This window comes from Engraulis encrasicolus, chromosome 1 (genome assembly GCF_034702125.1).
Source record: "Engraulis encrasicolus isolate BLACKSEA-1 chromosome 1, IST_EnEncr_1.0, whole genome shotgun sequence".
In the NCBI taxonomy this organism is placed as follows: domain Eukaryota; kingdom Metazoa; phylum Chordata; class Actinopteri; order Clupeiformes; family Engraulidae; genus Engraulis; species Engraulis encrasicolus.
In genome coordinates, this window is record NC_085857.1 from 30,009,252 (window position 1) to 30,029,772 (window position 20,521).

General features: G+C 42.2%; 1 protein-coding gene across 1 annotated transcript in view; it reads left to right on the top strand.

The window, feature by feature from the left end:
* Positions 1-92: 92 nt before the first annotated feature.
* Positions 93-20,521, top strand: part of LOC134456943 (protocadherin Fat 4-like) — a 28,119-nt gene continuing 7,690 nt past the window's right edge. Inside the window, exons 1-15 of the mRNA XM_063208618.1 lie at positions 93-96; positions 2,593-2,661; positions 4,433-4,590; positions 9,159-9,248; positions 9,683-9,790; positions 10,078-10,191; positions 10,571-10,664; positions 11,497-11,609; positions 12,176-12,349; positions 12,751-12,879; positions 14,033-14,179; positions 15,064-15,244; positions 15,375-15,508; positions 15,843-16,955; positions 18,860-18,970. Of these exons, the coding sequence (XP_063064688.1) occupies positions 93-96; positions 2,593-2,661; positions 4,433-4,590; positions 9,159-9,248; positions 9,683-9,790; positions 10,078-10,191; positions 10,571-10,664; positions 11,497-11,609; positions 12,176-12,349; positions 12,751-12,879; positions 14,033-14,179; positions 15,064-15,244; positions 15,375-15,508; positions 15,843-16,955; positions 18,860-18,970 (2,739 nt within the window). The remainder of the gene's footprint in view (positions 97-2,592; positions 2,662-4,432; positions 4,591-9,158; positions 9,249-9,682; positions 9,791-10,077; positions 10,192-10,570; positions 10,665-11,496; positions 11,610-12,175; positions 12,350-12,750; positions 12,880-14,032; positions 14,180-15,063; positions 15,245-15,374; positions 15,509-15,842; positions 16,956-18,859; positions 18,971-20,521) is intronic.

Here is a 20,521-nt window from a genome sequence, read left to right on the forward strand (position 1 = left end):
ACAATAGTGGTCTGATAAAAGCGTGTGACTGTCTGGTTCTGTAAAATGCTCAAATTAGCTTGCCGAGCTAGCTTAAAGCATCGAATGATCAAATGGGTAATGTGTAGTGATCTATTTGTGTCCGATAAGTTCATGATGTATTTTTACATCAATCCATGTCAGCCACAAAATGTATCATCATCCAGGCTTTTTAAATTAAGTAAAAACTTTTGTGCTGTAAGTAGCACGGACGGCCGCCATGTTTCTTCTTAGAAAGTTTTCTGTGTTTACTAGGTAGCCCGGCCCCCCATCTCGCTCCTCGCGATTTCATTGGCCCTGTCATCGGATAGCTTTCAGCCTCGCAAAACGACCGGGGTCCGCTAGATTGCCCCCGGGAGCAAATTCAATTTGCGGTCGCTAGGGGCGTCTAGATTTCTAGACTACAGCATGGCCGCTATATTCAGTCGGTAAATTGACTTTTGCATGGATGGGGAGATCCGTACTTTCCTCAAACTTCATCTCACATTGTTTAAATACAATTGGTATTGCTACTTGAATTGGGAGAATGTCTTAACCACTATATCCTACGATTTATAGGGCCTGTAATAAGTATTCTTTTTCATGAACTAACATGGAAAATTGCACATGTGTAAATGTAAGATAGAATACATAGATTCCTATTTATGTTGTTTTTTGTCAGTACTGTGTTTGAGTGTGGTTGTCTTGGATTGGTTTAAAGTTTAAACCATGTAGAGTCTAAACCATAGCAAGATTTTTGGAGTTCCTGTATTGTAGTCTCATGACTTTATAACACTATAAAAAAAGCAAAATGAATGCAGAACCTCTGGTCTCGTAAACTAGGGTAGGTGCAGTGTTGCCTGATGTGCAATAATTGTATTTTGTGCCATAAAATTGTCCGTTGCAAAATCAGTCTTTTAAAAACCCCACAATGTATGACAATTTTAGAGTTTTCATTCAGTTGCCTTAGAACAACCATTTGGTTGCTGTATGATAATACCCATCCTCTTCAAAACGTTTGAGGTTTTGGAACGATAGTTTACATCTGGCAACACTGGGTAGGTGATTTGTTAACTTCCTTTACATGTCTGTACAGTAAGTCAATTAGGTTGGGATGGTTGGGACAGATAGGGGTAGCCAAGGATATAGGATTTAGGTCAGACGGTTGCAGGATTGAATCTTCCACTCCCTGCACTTCATGGTTGAAGTGCCCTTGAGCAAGGCACCTGATCCCCCATTGCTCCAGGGACTGTAACCAATATCATGTAATCACTTTGGATAAAAGCAGCAGCTAAGTTGTGGCCATACATTTTAGTTAGGCAGGGAAACTGGTCACAGGATAAGCTGATACATTCAAATTAGGCACTATTCTTGAACAAGGCGCCTATAGCTTTGCAATGTTCCAAATAATGTACAGTAAAATAACTGATGTCATTTTGTATAAAAGAGTCTGTTAAGTGAGTAATGTTTGGTGAAGTGTGTTACACAATACACTGTCATGGGGTTTTGAAGTCATCTCACATTTCATCTAAAGACATAGCCAACAGTTGTTTACTCTCTCTCTCTAACCAATCTCCCTTGTCTACCATCCTTCTGGGTGAATGAAAATATCCACAAAAACACAGTGATCTGTTATTACATTACATTTGGCTGATGCTTTACTTTAATCCAAAGTGACTTTATGTATTATATTATCTACAGTCCCTGGGCCAAGATAGATAGATTGATCGATGGATAGATCGCTAGATAGATAGATCGCTAGATAGATAGATAGATAGATAGATAGATAGATAGATAGATAGATAGATAGATAGATAGATAGATACCATACACTGTACATACACACATACATACATACATACATACATACATACATACATACATACATACATACATACATACATACATACATACATACATACATACATACATACATACATAGATGACAGTCACATACCATATAGGCTACACTATATTTGTACAGGTGTGTAGCACCGGTATAAAATGTACAGCTGGTGAGAGGTAGGTATCGGTAAGAAAATAGGTTTAATGCTGCCCAAAAACCCACATTTGAAAAAAAGTAAGGTCTGCGACACACATCAACACTATACCATTTGAGTCCTCCTACGCCCTCCTATGAAGAGGGTGCTCCTATGAAGAGACACCCAAAATAGTCATGCAGCAATATAGATCTGTAGTGCACATGTTTATTTTGTTTGTTTATATTGCTTCTTTGACAGTTGGGGTGGTGGTTGGGGGGTAGCACCGGAAAACTACTTTAACCCTTGATGTACACTACCAGGAGGGTCCATACAGGGTTAATGTGGAAGGTTGTTCAGTGCTGTGATGGCAGATGGAATAAAGCATTTGCTGAAGTGTGCTCGTTGCCATCTGTGTGTTCTGTACTGCGGCCGAATGGAAGCTGTGTGAAATAGTGTGTGATAGGCTACAGTTTTCCTACTGGCAAGGATGGGATTCAAACCTACAACCTTCTTATCCAACAAACAGCTACTTAGGCCATCTGCCACCGTTTTTTTCCCTACAGTATCCCAAATAACGTGCAACCATCTCTCCATGTTCTCCCACTCTCCATAGAAAACCCTGTCAACTGTGACGCCGGCTCAGCTCTTACATCACTGGGAAGAGTTGATGAAGGATATGAAGGTAAGTCACTCATTCCTTACAGCCCATAGCACAATCAAGGTCTCATGGCTCATTATTTTGAAACTCGGTCGTTGATAGACCCAGTTTATTCTCGTCCGTTGTGAATGTGTTTATTGCAACAACTGGGAACAATACAAACGTCTGAAAACACTAATGTTAAACAAGTGCTCCGAGTTTGTGTTCCGGAACCCCGAGTTGAATACCCATTTTATTGCACTTTCCCAAGGCGGAGGTTGGGGTTTCCGACTACGGAGTTTCAGAAGAATGTGCCATTACATAGTTGCATTCAAGTAACTTCGGTCAAATAGATCAAGCCGGAAATTGCTGGTGTTATGGCTAAAGGTTCATTCTTTTGAAACTCGGTTGTCGGTGGACCCCAATTTGTTCTTCCGATATCCGTTCTAAATGCGTTCTATTGCAACAGCTGGAGACAAAAGAAATGTCTCAAAAATGTATTTTTAATGAACACGAACACCGAAGTGCCCCGAGTTTGTGTTTCGGAACCACGAGTTGAGCACCCATTCTTTTGCACTTTCCCGAGGTGGAGGTCAAGATTTCCGACTACCGAGTTTCAAAAGACTGAGCCATTACATAGTTACAATCAAGTAACTTCGGTCAAAGAAGTGAAGCCGGAAGTTGTCTGCGTTACGGCTGAGGCTGGCTACTGGAGCAGGTCTTCGGGCCGAAACATTTTTGAAAATCCCATTGACCTCAATGATAGCCTTTTTGCACAGATGACCCGCTGGTGGGTTCATTCACTCATTGCTGAAAAGATTCAATTACGTCATTACAACATTGCTATGATATCACAGAATGCCGTATGCTAACAGTAAGACTTGATCATTCAAATTTATGGTGACAGTAAGGTTATAACATAGTCTGTGCGCAAAGGGGTTAACATGGCAATGTTTGCACTTCACATAAACACACTCACTGCACATCCCATTTGCTTACATACGGTGTCTGAGTTACATTAATTACTCATTTACTACATAGTAGTAGGCAGTACATGATGACTTCTTCATTGTATACAGTTGACTGATAGATGTGTCCAGGCAGGTATGATTAAGGCATTACCGCAGAAATACACCAGCGGCGATCTGAGCGAGTCGAGCGACGGAAGTAATTGACTTTGTATTGAGTCGAGAGACAAAAGCGATTCTGGAGACTAGAGCGATTTGCGCGACGAGCGCGACAATTTGAAGTTGAAATCTTTTCAACTTTCTATGACGCGGTTCGGCGACAAGCCGCGACAGCCAATGACTGTATAGAGGTCAGTGACCACAGCCAATGGGAATGCTTGAATGCTTTGCCTTCTGCCTGTACGGACATACTCTGGTCTCCTCGATCTCTCGTATCGCTTGCTGCTACACTCTGTCGCTTGAATCGCGTCGCCGCTGGTGTATCTCTGCGGTTAGGGTGTACCGGTATTCATAAGGGGAACGGAAGCTAACAAAGGGGACGTGGAGGGCTCAGAGTTGGGTCTGCATTGCATTGTACTGAATGGGGGGCTTTTTTGGACGACTTTTACCCGGGCCCGGCCAAAGCTGTCAGTGGCCCATATAAGGGGTAAGGTATTTGGTTGGGGTTCCAAGATATTTAGGCTACTCATTTTTAATCAGAGCTGAGAGGAAATTAATTGAAGGCCTACTTGCTGATAATGTGACCAGTCAGTCAGAAAACCCCAAATTGTATCTGCTGCCTCCATCACCCTTTGAAGTGGCTACATCTTGGCACTACATTGGACTCGAACTGTGCTGTTGTGCTGCAGGTCCGGTGGAGAATCTGACTGGCATTCCTGAGGGGACAATTCTAAGCTTGGAGCCCTTACAAGAATCCACTGGCAACACCTTCCTGATGATTGGCCCAATTGAAGGAGGCTCTGCAGTGGTGTCCACCACCAAAGAGTTGGATGCTGACTCTCTCAAGGTAGGTTAATCAAACAAACCTAACCCTACCATATCATAGGATTATTGAGCTGGCGCAGTCAAATACAGTCTGCATGGTCTAAAATGGATACAAAAGTTGCAAAGACAGTTGAAGTTTTCTTACAAGATTTTCGGTGTGTCATCAAGCAAGATACAAAGATATTTATACAGATGTATCACCTCAATTTAATTTCCCTCAAGTGTGAAAATTGTGGAGATGTTTTTTGTCTTTTCCTTGGTTTTGAAAACACCATTTGCTTAGTCTTATCAGCATTAAGTAGTAATTTTAGCTGTAGAAAGGTGTGGATCACATCGGAAGCCTTCTGCAGTGAATCAACAGCACTGGCAGGGGATGACCCAAAGCAGTAAATGATTGTGTCATCGGCATAAAAATGCATATTAGCATCAGACACATTTCATCCCACGTCACTTATGTACAGTGCCCTCCATAATTATTGGCACCCCTGGTTGAGATGTGTTTTTTAGCTTCCAATTATTTTATTTTTTTTCTAAATAATATGGGACCTTAATGGAAAAAAAGAGAAAAATCCAACCTTCAATACAAGTGCATTTATTCAGTGGGGAAAAAATCCCACATAAAGAAATAATTATTTGACATCAAATAATGTGTGTCACAATTATTAGCACCCCTGGTGTTAATATTTTGTACAACCCCCTTTTGCCAACAAAACAGCACCTAATCTTCTCCTATAATGTTTCACAAGATGGGAAAAGACAGAAAGAGGAATCGTCAGCCATTCCTCTTTGCAGAATCTCTCTAAATCATCCAGAGACCTGGGTCCTCTCCTCTCTTCAGCTCACCCCACAGGTTCTCAATGGGGTTGAGGTCAGGGGACTGAGATGCCCATGGGAGGAGCTTGATTTTGTGTCTGGTAAACCATTTCTGTGTAGATTTGGCCATATGTTTAGGGTCATTGTCTTGCTGAAAGACCCAGTGACGACCCAGCTTCAGCTTTCGGGCAGAGGGCAACAGATTTTGATTTAAAATGTCCTGGTATTTCAAAGCATTCATGATGCCATGCACCCTAACAAGGTTCCCAGGGCCTTTGGAAGCGAAACAGCCCCACAGCATCACTGACCCACCCCCATACTTCACAGTGGGTATGAGGTGCTTTTCAGCATGCGCATCTTTCGTGGTACGCCAGACCCACTTAGAGTGTTTGTTGCCAAAAAGCTCAATCTTGGTCTCATCTGACCAAAGCACACGGTCCCAGTTGAAGCCCCAATACCGCTTGGCGAAATCCAGACGCTTGCGTTTATGATTGTGAGTGAGGAAAGGTTTTCTCCGTGCATGCCTCCCAAACAGCTTGTTGGCGTGTAGACAGCGCCTGATGGTTGATTTGGAGACTTTGTGACCCCAGGATGCTACCATTTGGTGTAATTCTGTAACAGTGAGCTTTGGAGATCTTTTGATTTCTCTTACCATCCTCCTCACTGTGCGTGGTGGCAAAATAAACTTGGGTCCTCGTCCAGGCTTGTTTACCACTGTTCCAGTTAATTAATTCTTAATTATTCCTCTCACAGTGGATATGGGCAGCTGCAGTTGAGTGGCAATCTTCTTGTAGCCTCTGCCTGACCTGTGAAGGTCGACGCACATCTGCCTCACTTGTATGCTGTGTTCCTTTGTCTTTCCCATGTTTAAGAGTGGATAAGAGAAATGGCCTCGGTGTCACGTCATATTTATACCCCAGGGAAACAGGAAGTGATGAATTACTAATTAAATGTTCCTACATACTCTGGTAAACTTTGTAAACTACTGTAGAAATGACAGAAATGCTTCAATTATATTTATTTCCTGGGAATTGTTAAGGGTGCCAATAATTGTGGAACAGGTGATTTAATGAAAAATAATTATTTTTTAGTCAGGGATTTTTTTATTTTCTTACAATTCATTTGAGTTGAAGGCTACATTTTCCTACAATTTTCAGTGTGACAGTATTCTTCTGCAATAAACACTGAATTTATTTTAAGGCTTTTAACACATCTCAACCAGGGGTGCCAATAATTATGGAGGGCACTGTATATAATGAATAGACCCGTTTACTGTTTGTAAACAGATATGACGTAATTTGGCTGCGTGTGCATCGTTGGAGCAGAATTGACCATGCACCGTTCATTTGTACAGAAACTAGCCAGGTGTTTTTTTCCGAAATAAGAAAATGGATGGTAATGATAACTTCAGATATGCAGTGGATGATGATGTCCTCAGTCCAGTCAGTAGTTTTATGTCTTGTCACATCAAACATCTCCTATGCTTCTGGAACAGCCTCTTTCCTCTCTAAATAGCATAACAAGTGTACTTTTCGGAATATCTATGTTTTAATCAACGTACACGCTTCAGGACAGCAGGTCTTCTCTCTTTGGGGTCTGCACTGTATGTTTGTGTGTGTCTGTGTGTTCACAGCCAGTTTCACATACAGCCTCCCCACTCCCTATTTTACCCACGCCTGCAGTTCACCTAGGGGTCGCTGTCGAGAGAGTGCAGCCCATTTATTCTAGGGCGCCCCTAGAGTGCAGTACCACCTGGAAGAGTGGAGTCTCTCGTAATACCCTTATAATCTCTCTGGTGTTTTTTAGTCAACGATGCGCACGTATTCAGTGATGCCGTAAATTCTGAACGGGTCAATAAAAGGGGGGCTAAAACTGAACCTTGTGGCACCCCCATGTGGACACTGACAAATTCTGAGTACAAGTCATCCTGTTTAATACACTGGGTCCTACCACTTTCACAATTTGTTAACCAATATACTACATGATCTGAGAGACCAAAACTGCAAAGTCTTTCCTTGAGAACTATGTGATTGACATCTCAATGAAAAGCGCTGCACAGTACTGATTTTTTTCAGGGCAACAAGTACAGTATGTCATTGACTGCTTTTGTGCAAGCAGTGATAGTTCTGTGTCTTTTACTAAAACCTGACTGTAGTCTTGATAGAAGTTTGTTTGTGTATGAAAAGTCTTTTAGTTGCTCACATACCAGTGATTCAAGAATTTTTGACAGGACACACACATTGGATATTGGCCTGTAGTTGGCTAAGACTGCTGCCGGGTTACCTCCTCTTAAAAGTGGAATAACATAGGCTGACTTCCAGACTAACATTTACGGAAGTTCTTTGTTTTCAATTGATACATGGAAAAGTGTTGTGATGGTCTGAGCAATAAAATCGGCTGACATTTTCAAAAAATAAGGTTAGATAAAATAGTTGGTGAACGCAGCCAGTTCACGTAAGTCAGGTTAGGCTTATATGTAAACCCCTACGGTATACGCTAAGAATAAGTGAGAGCAACAGAAGGAATGAAACTTAAGTTAAAACAAGAGAGTTTCTCCTATACTAACATACTGTAAGTTATTAAAGGAGTGTAATCATTATGATGGTCTACTGCATTATTTGTTTTGTAATTGCTTTTTAATTAATTCATTTTTTTGCCTTTGTTTGCAGCATAACGGAGTGATATTTTATAGCATAAAATGCAGCGTGTCTGGGGTAAGTGTGAAGAAAAGGTTTTTTGACATATCATGTGATTTTTAATGGATGCTGTGCTGTTGGTAAAAACGTACCACTTGAAGCAACAGCTAAATAGGCCTACTCCTCATGTCTTTTATCAGGTAATTTCTGAGCCATTTCTATTTGTTTGTAGTTGTTGGCTGTGTCATACAAAATGTTCTACATCTCAGTGCAATAATAGCCATGTGCACTTCTGAACCGATTGAATGTTTAAACTGAAATGCCTCAAATAGCTACTTTAAAAATAAATGTTTTAAAAGCTTAAACCGATATATTAGTGGGTTTAGACCGTTCTTGTAAACTGATTAAATGAGAGAAATGTCCATGTAAACAGTTAATTTAAGCTGATTATTCATGTATAGGTATGCAAGCGGTTTAAATTAAAACTACACATGTAAACGCACCTGATTGTCAGTGTTGCCATATTAAGCATCTGCGGGTATAAAAGGGTATTGTGCATTTTTTTCTATAGATTCATGGCCAGAGAAGTCAATAGAATTCTGTTCAGATTGGGCGGGATTTAGTGCCCTCAGGTGGTGTTTGAGCATTTTTGGGCTAGAAATCATCGGTCACGTCTGGCAACCCAGTCATTGCATGCTCACTTTTTCCCCCAGCAATTAAACAGACGCTCACTCTCGATCAACGATCTCAATGATAATGCGCCAATCTTTAAGGACCCTTCATACAGTGCCGAAATCACTGAGGTATGACTCAGACATCTATCTATCTATCTATCTATCTATCTATCTATCTATCTATCTATCTATCTATCTATCTATCTATCTATCTATCTATCTATCTATCTATCTATCTATCTATCTATCTATCTATCTGTCTGTCTGTCTGTCTGTCTGTCTGTCTAATCATATCCCTGTGTACGTTAAGTCGTCTTTAAAAAAAAAAAAAACATGCTAGTAAATATGGGATTTCCCCCCGCCCCCACTGCCCGTTGATAATAATTATTGTAATTGCTCAAGAACTTCAGATACAGCTATTCACAGATCTGTATAGTCAAATAGTAATATCTTGTCTGTTCCTATAGGCTCTTGCTAATGGTTCATCAGTCCTTACAGTAACAGCGGTGGATGCTGACGCAACAAACGCCAACAACGTAGTCTCCTATTCCATCCAGGTGAGAGGTCAATAAAGGACGATTGATGACACAGTGTTTGTATAGCAAAAAGATCATGCATGTTTGAGGTGTTACTGTAATGCGGAAAGGATGAGTATGTCTAGCCCATTGCTTACCTGGGAGAATTTAACACTTTGGTAGTATTATAATAAAAAACCTTCATATTATTTCTAATTATGGTATGTGGATACATACTAAGAAACCAGGGTTGTAAGAAATTCCGAATTGAATACAATACAAGTCTGTAAACACATCGATGTAACACTAGTACATGTTATTGGTGTATTACATGTTATAACACCATTTATTATGCGGTACCAATGAGATAAGTATACTGTAATGGTGCACCCTTAAAGTGAAGCATTACCATCAAGGCTAACGTGACCCCTATACTCTATCTGTGTTCCTCTGTTATTCCACTTTGTTCTGAACAGGCTCCACGGCCACCTGAGTTTTCCATTGACACCAATGGGGTGATCAAGCTGCTGAGGAAACTGAACTACAACGCTGCTACTAGCTACACATTCACAGTCATAGCACGGGTACGGTTTGTGTCTCTACTGTATAGCAGCATAGCAGCAATACATGCCGATGTGTGTGTGTGTGTGTGTGTGTGTGTGTGTGTGTGTGTGTGTGTGTGTGTGTGTGTGTGTGTGTGTGTGTGTGTGTGTGTGTGTGTGTGTGTGTACATGCATGTATGTCTGTGTTTATGTACCTGAATGTATGTGAATGTGTGTGCGAGTGTGTGTATGTGTGCATTCGCTTGTGTGAGAGAGTGTGACCAATCATGATTTTAATTGTGTATATTTTTTGTTTGTTTTCATCATAGGACCCGCCAGGTAAGACTGCCACTGCTGCTGTGACTGTGACAGTGGCCGACTATGACGACTTGAACCCTTACTTTGACCACAACGTCTACACGGGCTCCATAATGGAGAACGAGGCAAGTGTACTCACTATCTTTTTTCTAAATTAACAATTTCAATAAAAACCCTTCAATAATAATCAAGTTGGTCGTTAAGGTAGGTATGCTGCCCCATGCACAAATGCTAGCCTTTCAGGAACATTTGAATAATAAACTAATATTTACCGGACGGACAAAAGTACAGCAAGCTTTGCAGCCAAAGTTATCTACTACTGGTCATTCAAAATGGCAAACATGAGGTAGATCCACCTATTCATGTTTGAAAAGCACACATTTGATGATGGTAGTAAATAAACATTAAAAAAGAGAATATTTCTGAAGGGGCAGCATAAAGTCTGGAAATCGAGTTCTCAAAAGCACATTAAAACGTTATGCCCTCCTACTATCTAACCACCAGATGGGGGAAATGACGTCTGTCCTGCCAGAGGCCATCAAAGCCCAAGATGGAGACAAAGGCATCAACCAACCAGTGGTCTACAGCATCACTTCAGGTAGGACATAAGGATGCAAGGCTAAAAAAATGCAAGATGCAGAGCAAGTAGGACATGCGGTGCAATTCGTGAAGTAGGTAGTGTAGTGTATACAAGATGGTGACCAGCCAGTGATCTACACACAATGCTAAAAGGATGAAAAGATATATAAGTGTATTTAGGACTGTCAAGATGCAGAACAGCAGAGCAGTAAAAGTGCCGCCTTCATTTTATTGGTGGGCATATATATACAGGGTATATAGAGTATATTGTATGTACGTGTATATGGTGGGCAGTCATGTTTAAACGGTTAGGGCGTCAGACTTGTAGCCCAAAAGTTGCTGGCTCGACTCCCGGCCCACCAGGTTGGTGGCGGGAGTAATTAACCAGTGCTCTCCCGCATCCTCCTCCATAACTGAGGTACCCTGAGCATGGTACAGTCCCGCCACACTGCTCCCTTTGGGGTACCATTGGGGGCCCATTGCACGGGTGAGGCATGAATGCTATTTCATTGTGTGCAGAGTGCACTTGTGTGCTGTGGAGTTCTGTGTCACAATGACAATGGGAGTTGGAGTTTCCCGGTTGGGCTTTCACCTTCACTTCACTATAGTAGAAACTAGATGGAGACCATCTTCACACACAGACACACACACACACACACACACACACACACACACACACACACACACACACACACACACACACACACACACACACACACACACACACACACACACACACACACACACACACATACAAAGCATGACGAGACGCTTTGCTCAGTTGAGCTTTGCAAAGATTTTGCTCAATTTGTTGTTTGTTTGTTTGTTTTTTCACACTGCTGTCTCCTCAGTGGCTCCAGGTGAATTCACAGGTAACTTGGCCATTGATGCCAACACTGGTGTCATCACTGTGAGAAGTGCACTGGACCGAGAACAAGTATCATCTATCAACATCCATATTAAGGTAACAGTTCAAAGATCTATGCACAGCTTAGGTGCTGATAAAGTCAGGAGTGTTCAATACTTCAAAAGAAAGAAGTTTACTGCACACTTATCTAACTGGTAGCTCATTTATTCGCTCTGAATAAACGAGCAAGAAAAACGAGCAAATAAGTGCGGTAAACTTCTTTCTTTTGAAGTATCCAAATAAAGGTACTGGTATTATTACACATGTATTTAAATGTTTTATTTTTCATGTATATAAGTCATAGCCTAGGAATTCCCTTGGTGTCTCTTGCTCAGTCGCTGAAGGACTATGCTATAGGATAGCATAGAAACCCTGGCTGCGTTTTTCAAATTTGATCTCAACCACAGAACGTGGGAAAGACATTTTATTAGAGTTGGACAAATAGAAACTTAGTTTGTTTACAGATCCACCATGTCTGTGTAATGTCTGTGTGCAACGTGTCATCTGTGTACTCTGTTTATTCTGTGTACTCACAAGGCATGCCAAAAGTCTACTGTATTTTGGTGCACTCAAAAGGTACAGTAGTACATGTGTTTGTCTTTTGATTCTTTGGGCCCTACCAGGCAGAGCAGAATAACGATCCTGGCAAAACGGCTAATGCCTTAGTGGTGGTAAACGTGGAGGATTACAATGACAACCCCCCCGAGTTTGACAAGACCGCATACAACGCATCTATTTCGGAAAATTCTCCAAACGGCTACTTCATTCTACAGACCAAAGTCACCGACAAAGACCTGGTAATGTCTCACTCAAGCTATTTTGTTTATTTCTTAACAATTAGATCTAGATTTACAAGAAAGCATGCACACACACACACACACACACACACACACACACACACACACACACACACACACACACACACACACACACACACACACACACACACACACACACACACACACACACTGTAATATGTTGTAATTTTCCTAAGTGATTTTTAAAAACACATTTTTAAATCATAATATGCAAAAACACAACCTAGTAATGTTCTTGTCACAATAGTGAAAACCCTTGTCCCAATAGTATGCCATGTTAACTTTCTGGACCATTTATCTTCCCCAGATAAAAAGTATGATTTTTATTGTTTTAGTCATATTGCTATCTGACTGCTTTAGTAACTTCTTTATTTAATCAGGGAGGGTTTATTGGGACACTGCGCCTCATCCCAGACACGGTGCCTTTCACCATTAGCAATGACGGCATCATCACAGTGAAGACATCAGCTGACTTGGACCGAGAGACCAACCCCAGCTTCACCTTCCAGGTGACTATATGCACTTATTATATGGTGTGACGTCATCGGTTGAATGCTCCATTCATTTCAACGGGGCTCCCCAACGTTCGCACGTCTGTTATTTTTCGATAACGGACGGGTTGGTCTATAACAGACCGCTGTCAATGGCAACAAGACTTTTCACTGCTAAAGCGACTTTTCAACAAGACTCTAATCAGCTGCTGTGATAGACAACACCTGTTGTCCTGGCTACCTAGCTGTTGCCTAGCGGTGTTCCACAACGGCACTGTTTTGTTTTGCGCAGCAACAATCTTAACATTAAATAGGCCTAAAGAAATGTCCCCGCCATGTGTGAATCATTTAAGTATATCCATATAATAAGCGGGTTAACTTTCGGCGAGTCGGTCGCTTTGTGGAATAGCAGCACTTCAGAGAGAACAAGACCCCTCCGCTCCGCGTCGGGGTCTAAAGATTCTCTCTGTCGTGCTGCTATTCCACAGTAGCGACCTTCTCACCGAACGTTAACCCTTACATAATAGCAGCTGCAACAACAGCTACAATTCTACAACTACTACTACTATTACTATTACTACTACTACTACTACTACTACTACTACTACTACTACTACTACCACTTTGCCTGGTTAACACCAGACCTAATCACAAGTGAGATTAGTGTCTTTCAAATCGAAACGATTGTGTAGAATTATAAGCAGTATGGGAGTTCCCAGGCTAACTACCACTAGTACTATTACTACTGCCACTAATAGTAATAACAGTACGATGGACCAATGAACCAATATTATATTGAGCCCTATGGTTTAAGAATGAGATGGCAGTTAAGTTAATATATGAGTCTAGGCAGGTTAGTGGAGCTTTTAATGTCAATTTTCTTTGTGGTGTTCAAGGTGGACGGAAGGAAGGATGCTACCCCAAACGGCATCGAGAGGGCAACCATAGAGCTCACTCTCCAGGACACCAAAGCCTAGTTTAGATAATATAATAATGCAATTTATAATATCAATCTTCTATGTGGTGTAGGCTATTGAATATAATATAATATACATATAATATACGTATAATATAATATAATATAATATAATATAATATAATATAATATAATATAATATGCATAATTATAACAATGTAGCTCATAATGTCAATCTTCTTTGTGGTGTTCAAGGTGGAGGCGAGGGAGGATGACCATACAGAGACGGCTGACGTAGTGATCACTCTGTTGGACGTCAACGATAACAGCCCACAGTTCAGCAGCAGCAAGTACGAGGGCAAAGTCTTCAGCAATCAGACCGTCGGAATGAACGTTGTCAAGGTGATATTGCTGTTTTGTGTTTGTGTGCATGTGCGTGTGCGTGTGTGTCTGCGTGCGTGCGTGCGTGCGTGCGTGTTGGTTTGAGTGTCTGACTGTGTATGGGTAAAGTTTCTGTCAAGGTGATGTGTTTTGACTGTTGGACTGCTAGGTGTCATGTTGATGTGTTGTTTTGTTGTGAAAAAGATATGAGTATGTACGATCACGCCCAGTGTTGCCAGATGTACGACAATTTTCGTATTTGTACCATAATTTTGTAAATTTTGTCCTCTGTACGATAAAAAAAACATGATGTACGATAATTTCGGAGTTGTCATTCATTTAATTTAGATACCTTGAAACAAAAAATTGGGTCTGGTACGATAATTTCCTCCCCAAAAGCCCCCAAAAACGGTCATTTTGAGGTTTTGGTATAATAATTCCGCATTGTCCATCTGACAACACTGATAAGGTATGCGTATGTACGATCCCGCCTGACCTGAATCATTGCACTATGTCCAACCTGTGATAGTTAATGCTCATTTAGCTACTCACAGAGGTGTCAATTCCAGGTTCAAAAAGTAGAAATCATGTCACAAAATTTGATCACACCCCTGAATGAGCTGGTCTTTAAGTATTTAAGACAGCTAGAGTAGTTAAATACTGAGTGACGTCACCTGTGTTGGAAGAAAACTGTGGCAGGGTTCATATTCCTGAACTGGGTTTTTGAAACTTGTATGCATCAAGTATAGGACCATATTGTCTATCTATCTATCTATCTATCTATCTATCTATCTATCTATCTATAGATCGATCGATCGATCGATCGATCGATATATCATTCTACCTATCGTCTGTCTGTCTGTGAAATCTCTCTACTGGTCTGACATTACTTACATTTTTCACAGGTGGAGGCGACTGACGCAGATGAGGGAGTGAACGGGGAGGTGACTTACTCCATTGATGCGGGTAACGAGGACGACCATTTCACACTTGACGAGAACAGCGGAGACATCACCTTGGCCAAGGTCATCATCCTCGAGGATAACACAGTGAAGCGCTTCTCCCTTTACGTCACGGCCAGAGATGGTAAGTTGTCATCAACGTTGCTCCTTTATTGTTGTACTATGTTTATTGAGGAAACCATAAACAAGGTAGTGCAGACAAGCTGTGTACAAGCCATAGTTTTTTTGACTGCAATGTAACTCCATTCCTACAGGGGGCGAGATTTCCAGGGCATCTTCAGTACTGGTCGCCATTCAGGCACCGGGAAACTCAGATCCCCAGTTTACTGCAAAGATCTACCACGCTACAGTTGAGGAAGAGATTGACCCTCCTGTGAAGTTCCTCAAAGTAAGCATGCTTACTGTATTAGCATTAAATAAGCCAAATGTTACTCTGATTAAGATGAAGATAAAAGATAAAGATAAGATAAGATAAAACCTGGGCTGCTCTTTAAAACATTAGATAATTGAGAAACAAACAGCAATGAGAAGACTTCTTCCATGGGTCTGAGTCGAGTTGGTTCGATTCAGCTCATGAATATGAATGTTTGCGACCATGAAACATGTGTCTTACCAAACTTAGCCCTGTGTACAGTATAATTACAGTGAAGTCTTCATATTCTGTTATTTTTACCATGACTAATGGGATTGACTTTCACTATCATTTGTCTTCACTATCTCAGGTTGATTTTTATTCTGTGAGCTCAGTTGTTCCAGTGACACTGCAGGTTAACACCTACCAGGATCTTTTCTCCATTGACAACAACGGCGAGCTATCCACTAAGGCCAAGCTCGACTACGAGGTCCAGTCCAACTACACCGTAAGCATCTCCCTGTCCGACGGAACCAAATCCGACACGGCGGAGGTCAAAGTTCAGGTGCTGGACGTGAACGATAACTCCCCTGTGTTCGTGGGCAACCCCTTTACGTTCACTCTGTCTGAGGATGTGAAGCTCGGGACCAACATGACAGTGTTGACGGCCACGGACGCGGACTCTGGTTTCAATGGCGAGGTACGCTACTCCATTCAGGGCGGAGGCGGTAGTTTCGAAGTGGATCCCAAAACAGGACGCATCACCGTGGACAAAGCCCTAGATCGAGAGGAAGCAGATGAGATCACCTTCAAGGTCGTGGCCACCGATCAAGGTCGTCCGTCCCGCTCGGCCACCGCTGACGTGACCGTCACCCTAACGGACGTCAACGACAACAATCCTGTCTTCGCCATGGCGCAGCACTACATCGCCGTGTCGGAGATTGACGAGCCTGGTCTGGTGCTGGTCAAGCTTAATGCCACGGACGCAGATGATGGCGTGAACGCGGCTGTCACGTACCTGATCACCAAGCAGGACCCCGTGACAAAGCCCCCGGCGTTCGGGGTGGACGCTGTCTCTGGAGAGCTGACGCTGGCCGCCAAGTTGGATTTCGGCAATGCCACGCGCTACGTGCTGACGGTGGAGGCGGTGGACGGAGGAACACCACCGCTGACGGGCGTCGCCACGGTGATGGTGCAGGTGGAGGACGTGAACAACAACCTGGTGTTTTCCCGCCCCACCTACAACTTCAGCGTCCTGGAGCACCTGCTCAGCGGCAGCGAGGTGGGAGTGGTGCTGGCCTCCTCTGACAGCCTCCTCCTCAGCGTCAGCTACGCACTGAAGACCCACCAGGACGCATTCTCCATTGACAGTTCCGGGTTGATTCTGACCCGGGTCGAGCTGGACACGGAGACAGAGGCGCTGTATGTGGTGTCTGTGGAGGCCACTGACACCAGCAAGCCACCTAATACTGCCCTTGCAGTGGTGAGTTTGTCCTTTCCATCGACTAGTTCCCCATTTTTTGTCAAAGAATTTTCAGTACTTCTTCCATGTCTTATCAAACGTTGTATTTTACATCGACTGGTTCCCTATTTTTTGTAAAACACTTTTCAGTGCTTTTGGCTCGCTCAAAATGTCGCGAATCCCAAGAAAGCCGAGCTAAAACTCGGGGAAAGTGGGCGTGAACATTTGGTGACGCAATGTCAGATCAATATTTCTCGAGGTTGATCTCAGGCAGAAGTATATAACAATGAGTTCCCGAGATAATGTTTTGTTTGACGACACACGCATCATCAACATGGCGCCCATGCATGCAACTGGCATGTTAACAGTATCATAAATGCTAAAATGTCATCTTGTAATCACTATCAACAACACCAGTTAATGTCATTCAATTGCAGATGCACATATATCAGTAATGCTGGTCTCTGTTTAATTTAGCCTACTTAAGCTAAAATGATATGTCGTGGGTGTGGAGGCTCAAGTGGAGGTGAATAAAAGAAAAGAGAACCAAAATAAAACACGCATGAATCCCGATTGTTCCAGGATCAGTGGCGTTCATGTGCCAAAGTCCAGAACTCGGTTGTCACATGAGCAGTGTCGTTAGCTGTCTCGAGAGGTCCCGAGCCCGTGAAGGCGACATTTTTCCACGTCTTATCAGATGTCACTGTCTGTGCCACAAATTATTTAAAAAAATACAGTAATTTACATATTTTTCAGAGGTGGGTCTCGCCCTTCTTAACACATGTCTTGACACATGATGTTTAATGGAGGTGGATCTCACCCTTTGTGTGTGAATATAAGGCACGGATAAGACACAGTTGACACAAGAATGTCTTTAACCGTGATGTTATCAGGGTTGCGTCAGCTTAATCTTCCCCATCCCGATAATGATATACTGTACCAGTTTCAGCACGACCCACACCCAGGGATAATCACTGTTGCACTGCAGCCCAGTCTCGCGGAAAATCAACTGTATGCTTCGTGGTGCCGCTACAATATAGCCTCGTTTTTCGTGGTTGGGCAACGCGCGCTGTCGTCGAGAGTGGGTGAGAGAGAGGGCGAGAGAGAGTGAGTGAGACAGATGCTGTGTTCCATTATTCACCCTCTGTACTGTGTACCTTGTTTGAGTGCAGTGAAGTACCCTTTCCACCCTCCGCAATTCACGAGGCGAGTACATTCCGATTCCCGTTCTGTCTGATACACTTAACGGAAATGACGGTTGGTCGCGTGACATCCGAGTTTACCAACCGCCAATATGCAATTCAACACGGAAGGCACTGTTCCTTATGCTAACACTTTTTAAAGTTACCCCTGCCTCTAATACACATGGCGATTGTCTTTGGAATCAAAACTATGCTGTTATCACAGAGATTCAACCGTTTGACAGATCTGACACTCAACTACGTCACAAACATGGCGGCTGTTGAGTGCGAAAAGTGTACAGTAACACCACACTTCGAAAAATGGCCGTTTTGGGGGCGTTATCCGGGTAATTTACAGTACACTTTACCCTCGCGATTAGAAATGGAACGCCCTGCGTACCCAAACACAGTGTGGAAAGGGCGTTAAGTACGGGTAATGGAACACAGCAAGTGAGACCACCCAAGCAGTGAGCATTCCGGGAGGGGAGCGCTGTCGTTGTGTCAGCTTCATGCCATCTCTCCCTTCCTCCAACATTGTCCCTAACCTTAACCCTAAACCTAACCCTAACTCTAACCCTAACCCTAACCCTAAACTTCAACCTAAATCACTTGTTTGAAATGTTTGATTACCGTCGTTTCCAGTTAGCCTTCACTCACGCTTGATTGTTGACATCCGTCCGCATTATTCTTCCCCCTAGAACCAAACTACCCTAATTGTCAATTGTTTTTTTGTTCTCATCCCAGGTGACAGTTCAGGTAAAGAATGTGAACGAGGCTCCAGTGTTTGACAACAAGACCTACAAGGCAGAGATCTTCAGCAATGCTCCCTTTAAAACACCTGTCGTTCAAGTCAAGGTATCTGTCAGTCTGTGTGTCTCTATGTCTGTCTGTCTGTCTGTCTGACTGACTGACTTTCTTTCTCTCTGTTTGACCTAATGTCTGTGTCTCTCTTTTTGCTTCTCTGATATGACTACCCATCAGTCTGTCAGTCTTCTGGTCTGTCTGCCGCTATGTTTGTCTGTCATTCTGTCTCTATGTCTGTCTGTCTGACCTAGTGTCCATCAGTTTTTCTGTCGTCTGTGCGTCCATCTGTCCTTATGTCTGTTTGCGCTTGTTTGTTTCTTTATCTTGTTTGTTTCTTTATCTGTCTGTCTCTCTGCACGTCTGTCTAGTGTTTGTATGTGTGTTTTCCTCAACATCTGGTCATTCTAGATTTTGAATAATTCTTATAAAATAGTTTATAAGTTTTTACAGCAGTGTTAATAATTTTTTTCTGGTTCTTAAATTGCTGTAATCATCCAGCATTATTTTATACTATAAGTTCTCAATTCTCAACATCTCAGGTCTCAAAAGTGTCTTTTGTGACAGTTATAATTACTGTACTTCAACTCTTCAAGGGGCCAAATGTAGTGGAGTGTAGCATTCTTTTCAATTATTTTTACTTCACTTCTTGACATCTGAGTATGGAAGATTTCCTTGATGAAACTACCTTTTTTTTGGTAAAAGTATTAACCTTGTTGCCACATCTCAGGGTGGGAAGGGTTCTTTGATACAACAGCTTTTATCAGTTATACTGTAGTCCTTATGCTAATGTTATGTGTGTGTGTGTGTGTGCGTGTGTGTGTGTGTGTGTGTGTGTGTGTGTGTGTGTGTGTGTGTGTGTGTGTGTGTGTGTGTGTGTGTGTGTGTGTGTGTGTCCACTACATGATACTGAATTGTAGTGATTAGTTTTGATGACCATTGACCATGACAGCAATATTTCCATTGGCTAGTATCCAGACAACAGATAATATAAGAGTACAATGTTATCTGTGTGTGTCTGTATGTGTGTCAGCTTGCATGCGTGCGTGCGTGCGTGCGTGCGTGCGTGCGTGCGTGTGTGTGTGTGTGCATGCGTGTGTGTGTGACGCAAGATCATTCCAGGAACTATGAGGTCAGATGGGGTGATGTTGGCATTTCCTCCAAATATCCAAGATAAACTTGTGTAATACTTTGTACAAGATATCTACAGAAGTTATTTAAATTGACTGTTACCAGAATGGTAATGACCAAGTTGTAATGTAGAATCTCTGGTATTACTAAAGACCCTGTGCACTGTCATAGTGGTGTAGTACTATGGTAGTAAAGTTTTTTTCAGTGACTATTACAGTGTTCCACTGGTAAGAGGCTACACTGCATGTCATTTTAATTGTTATAGGCGTTGAATTATTACTTGTCATTTGTTTCCTGTCATTGTACAACCAGCGGCTCACTATACTCTTTTTATAATTGAAATTAACTTCCCTGTCATGTCTGTCCTGTGTGTTTGTGACATATGTGGTATGCCTTCATCTTGTCTCCTTGTTCATTTCTCTCACCACTTTTCTGCATACTTGTGACATTATATTACATTATCTAACATGATCA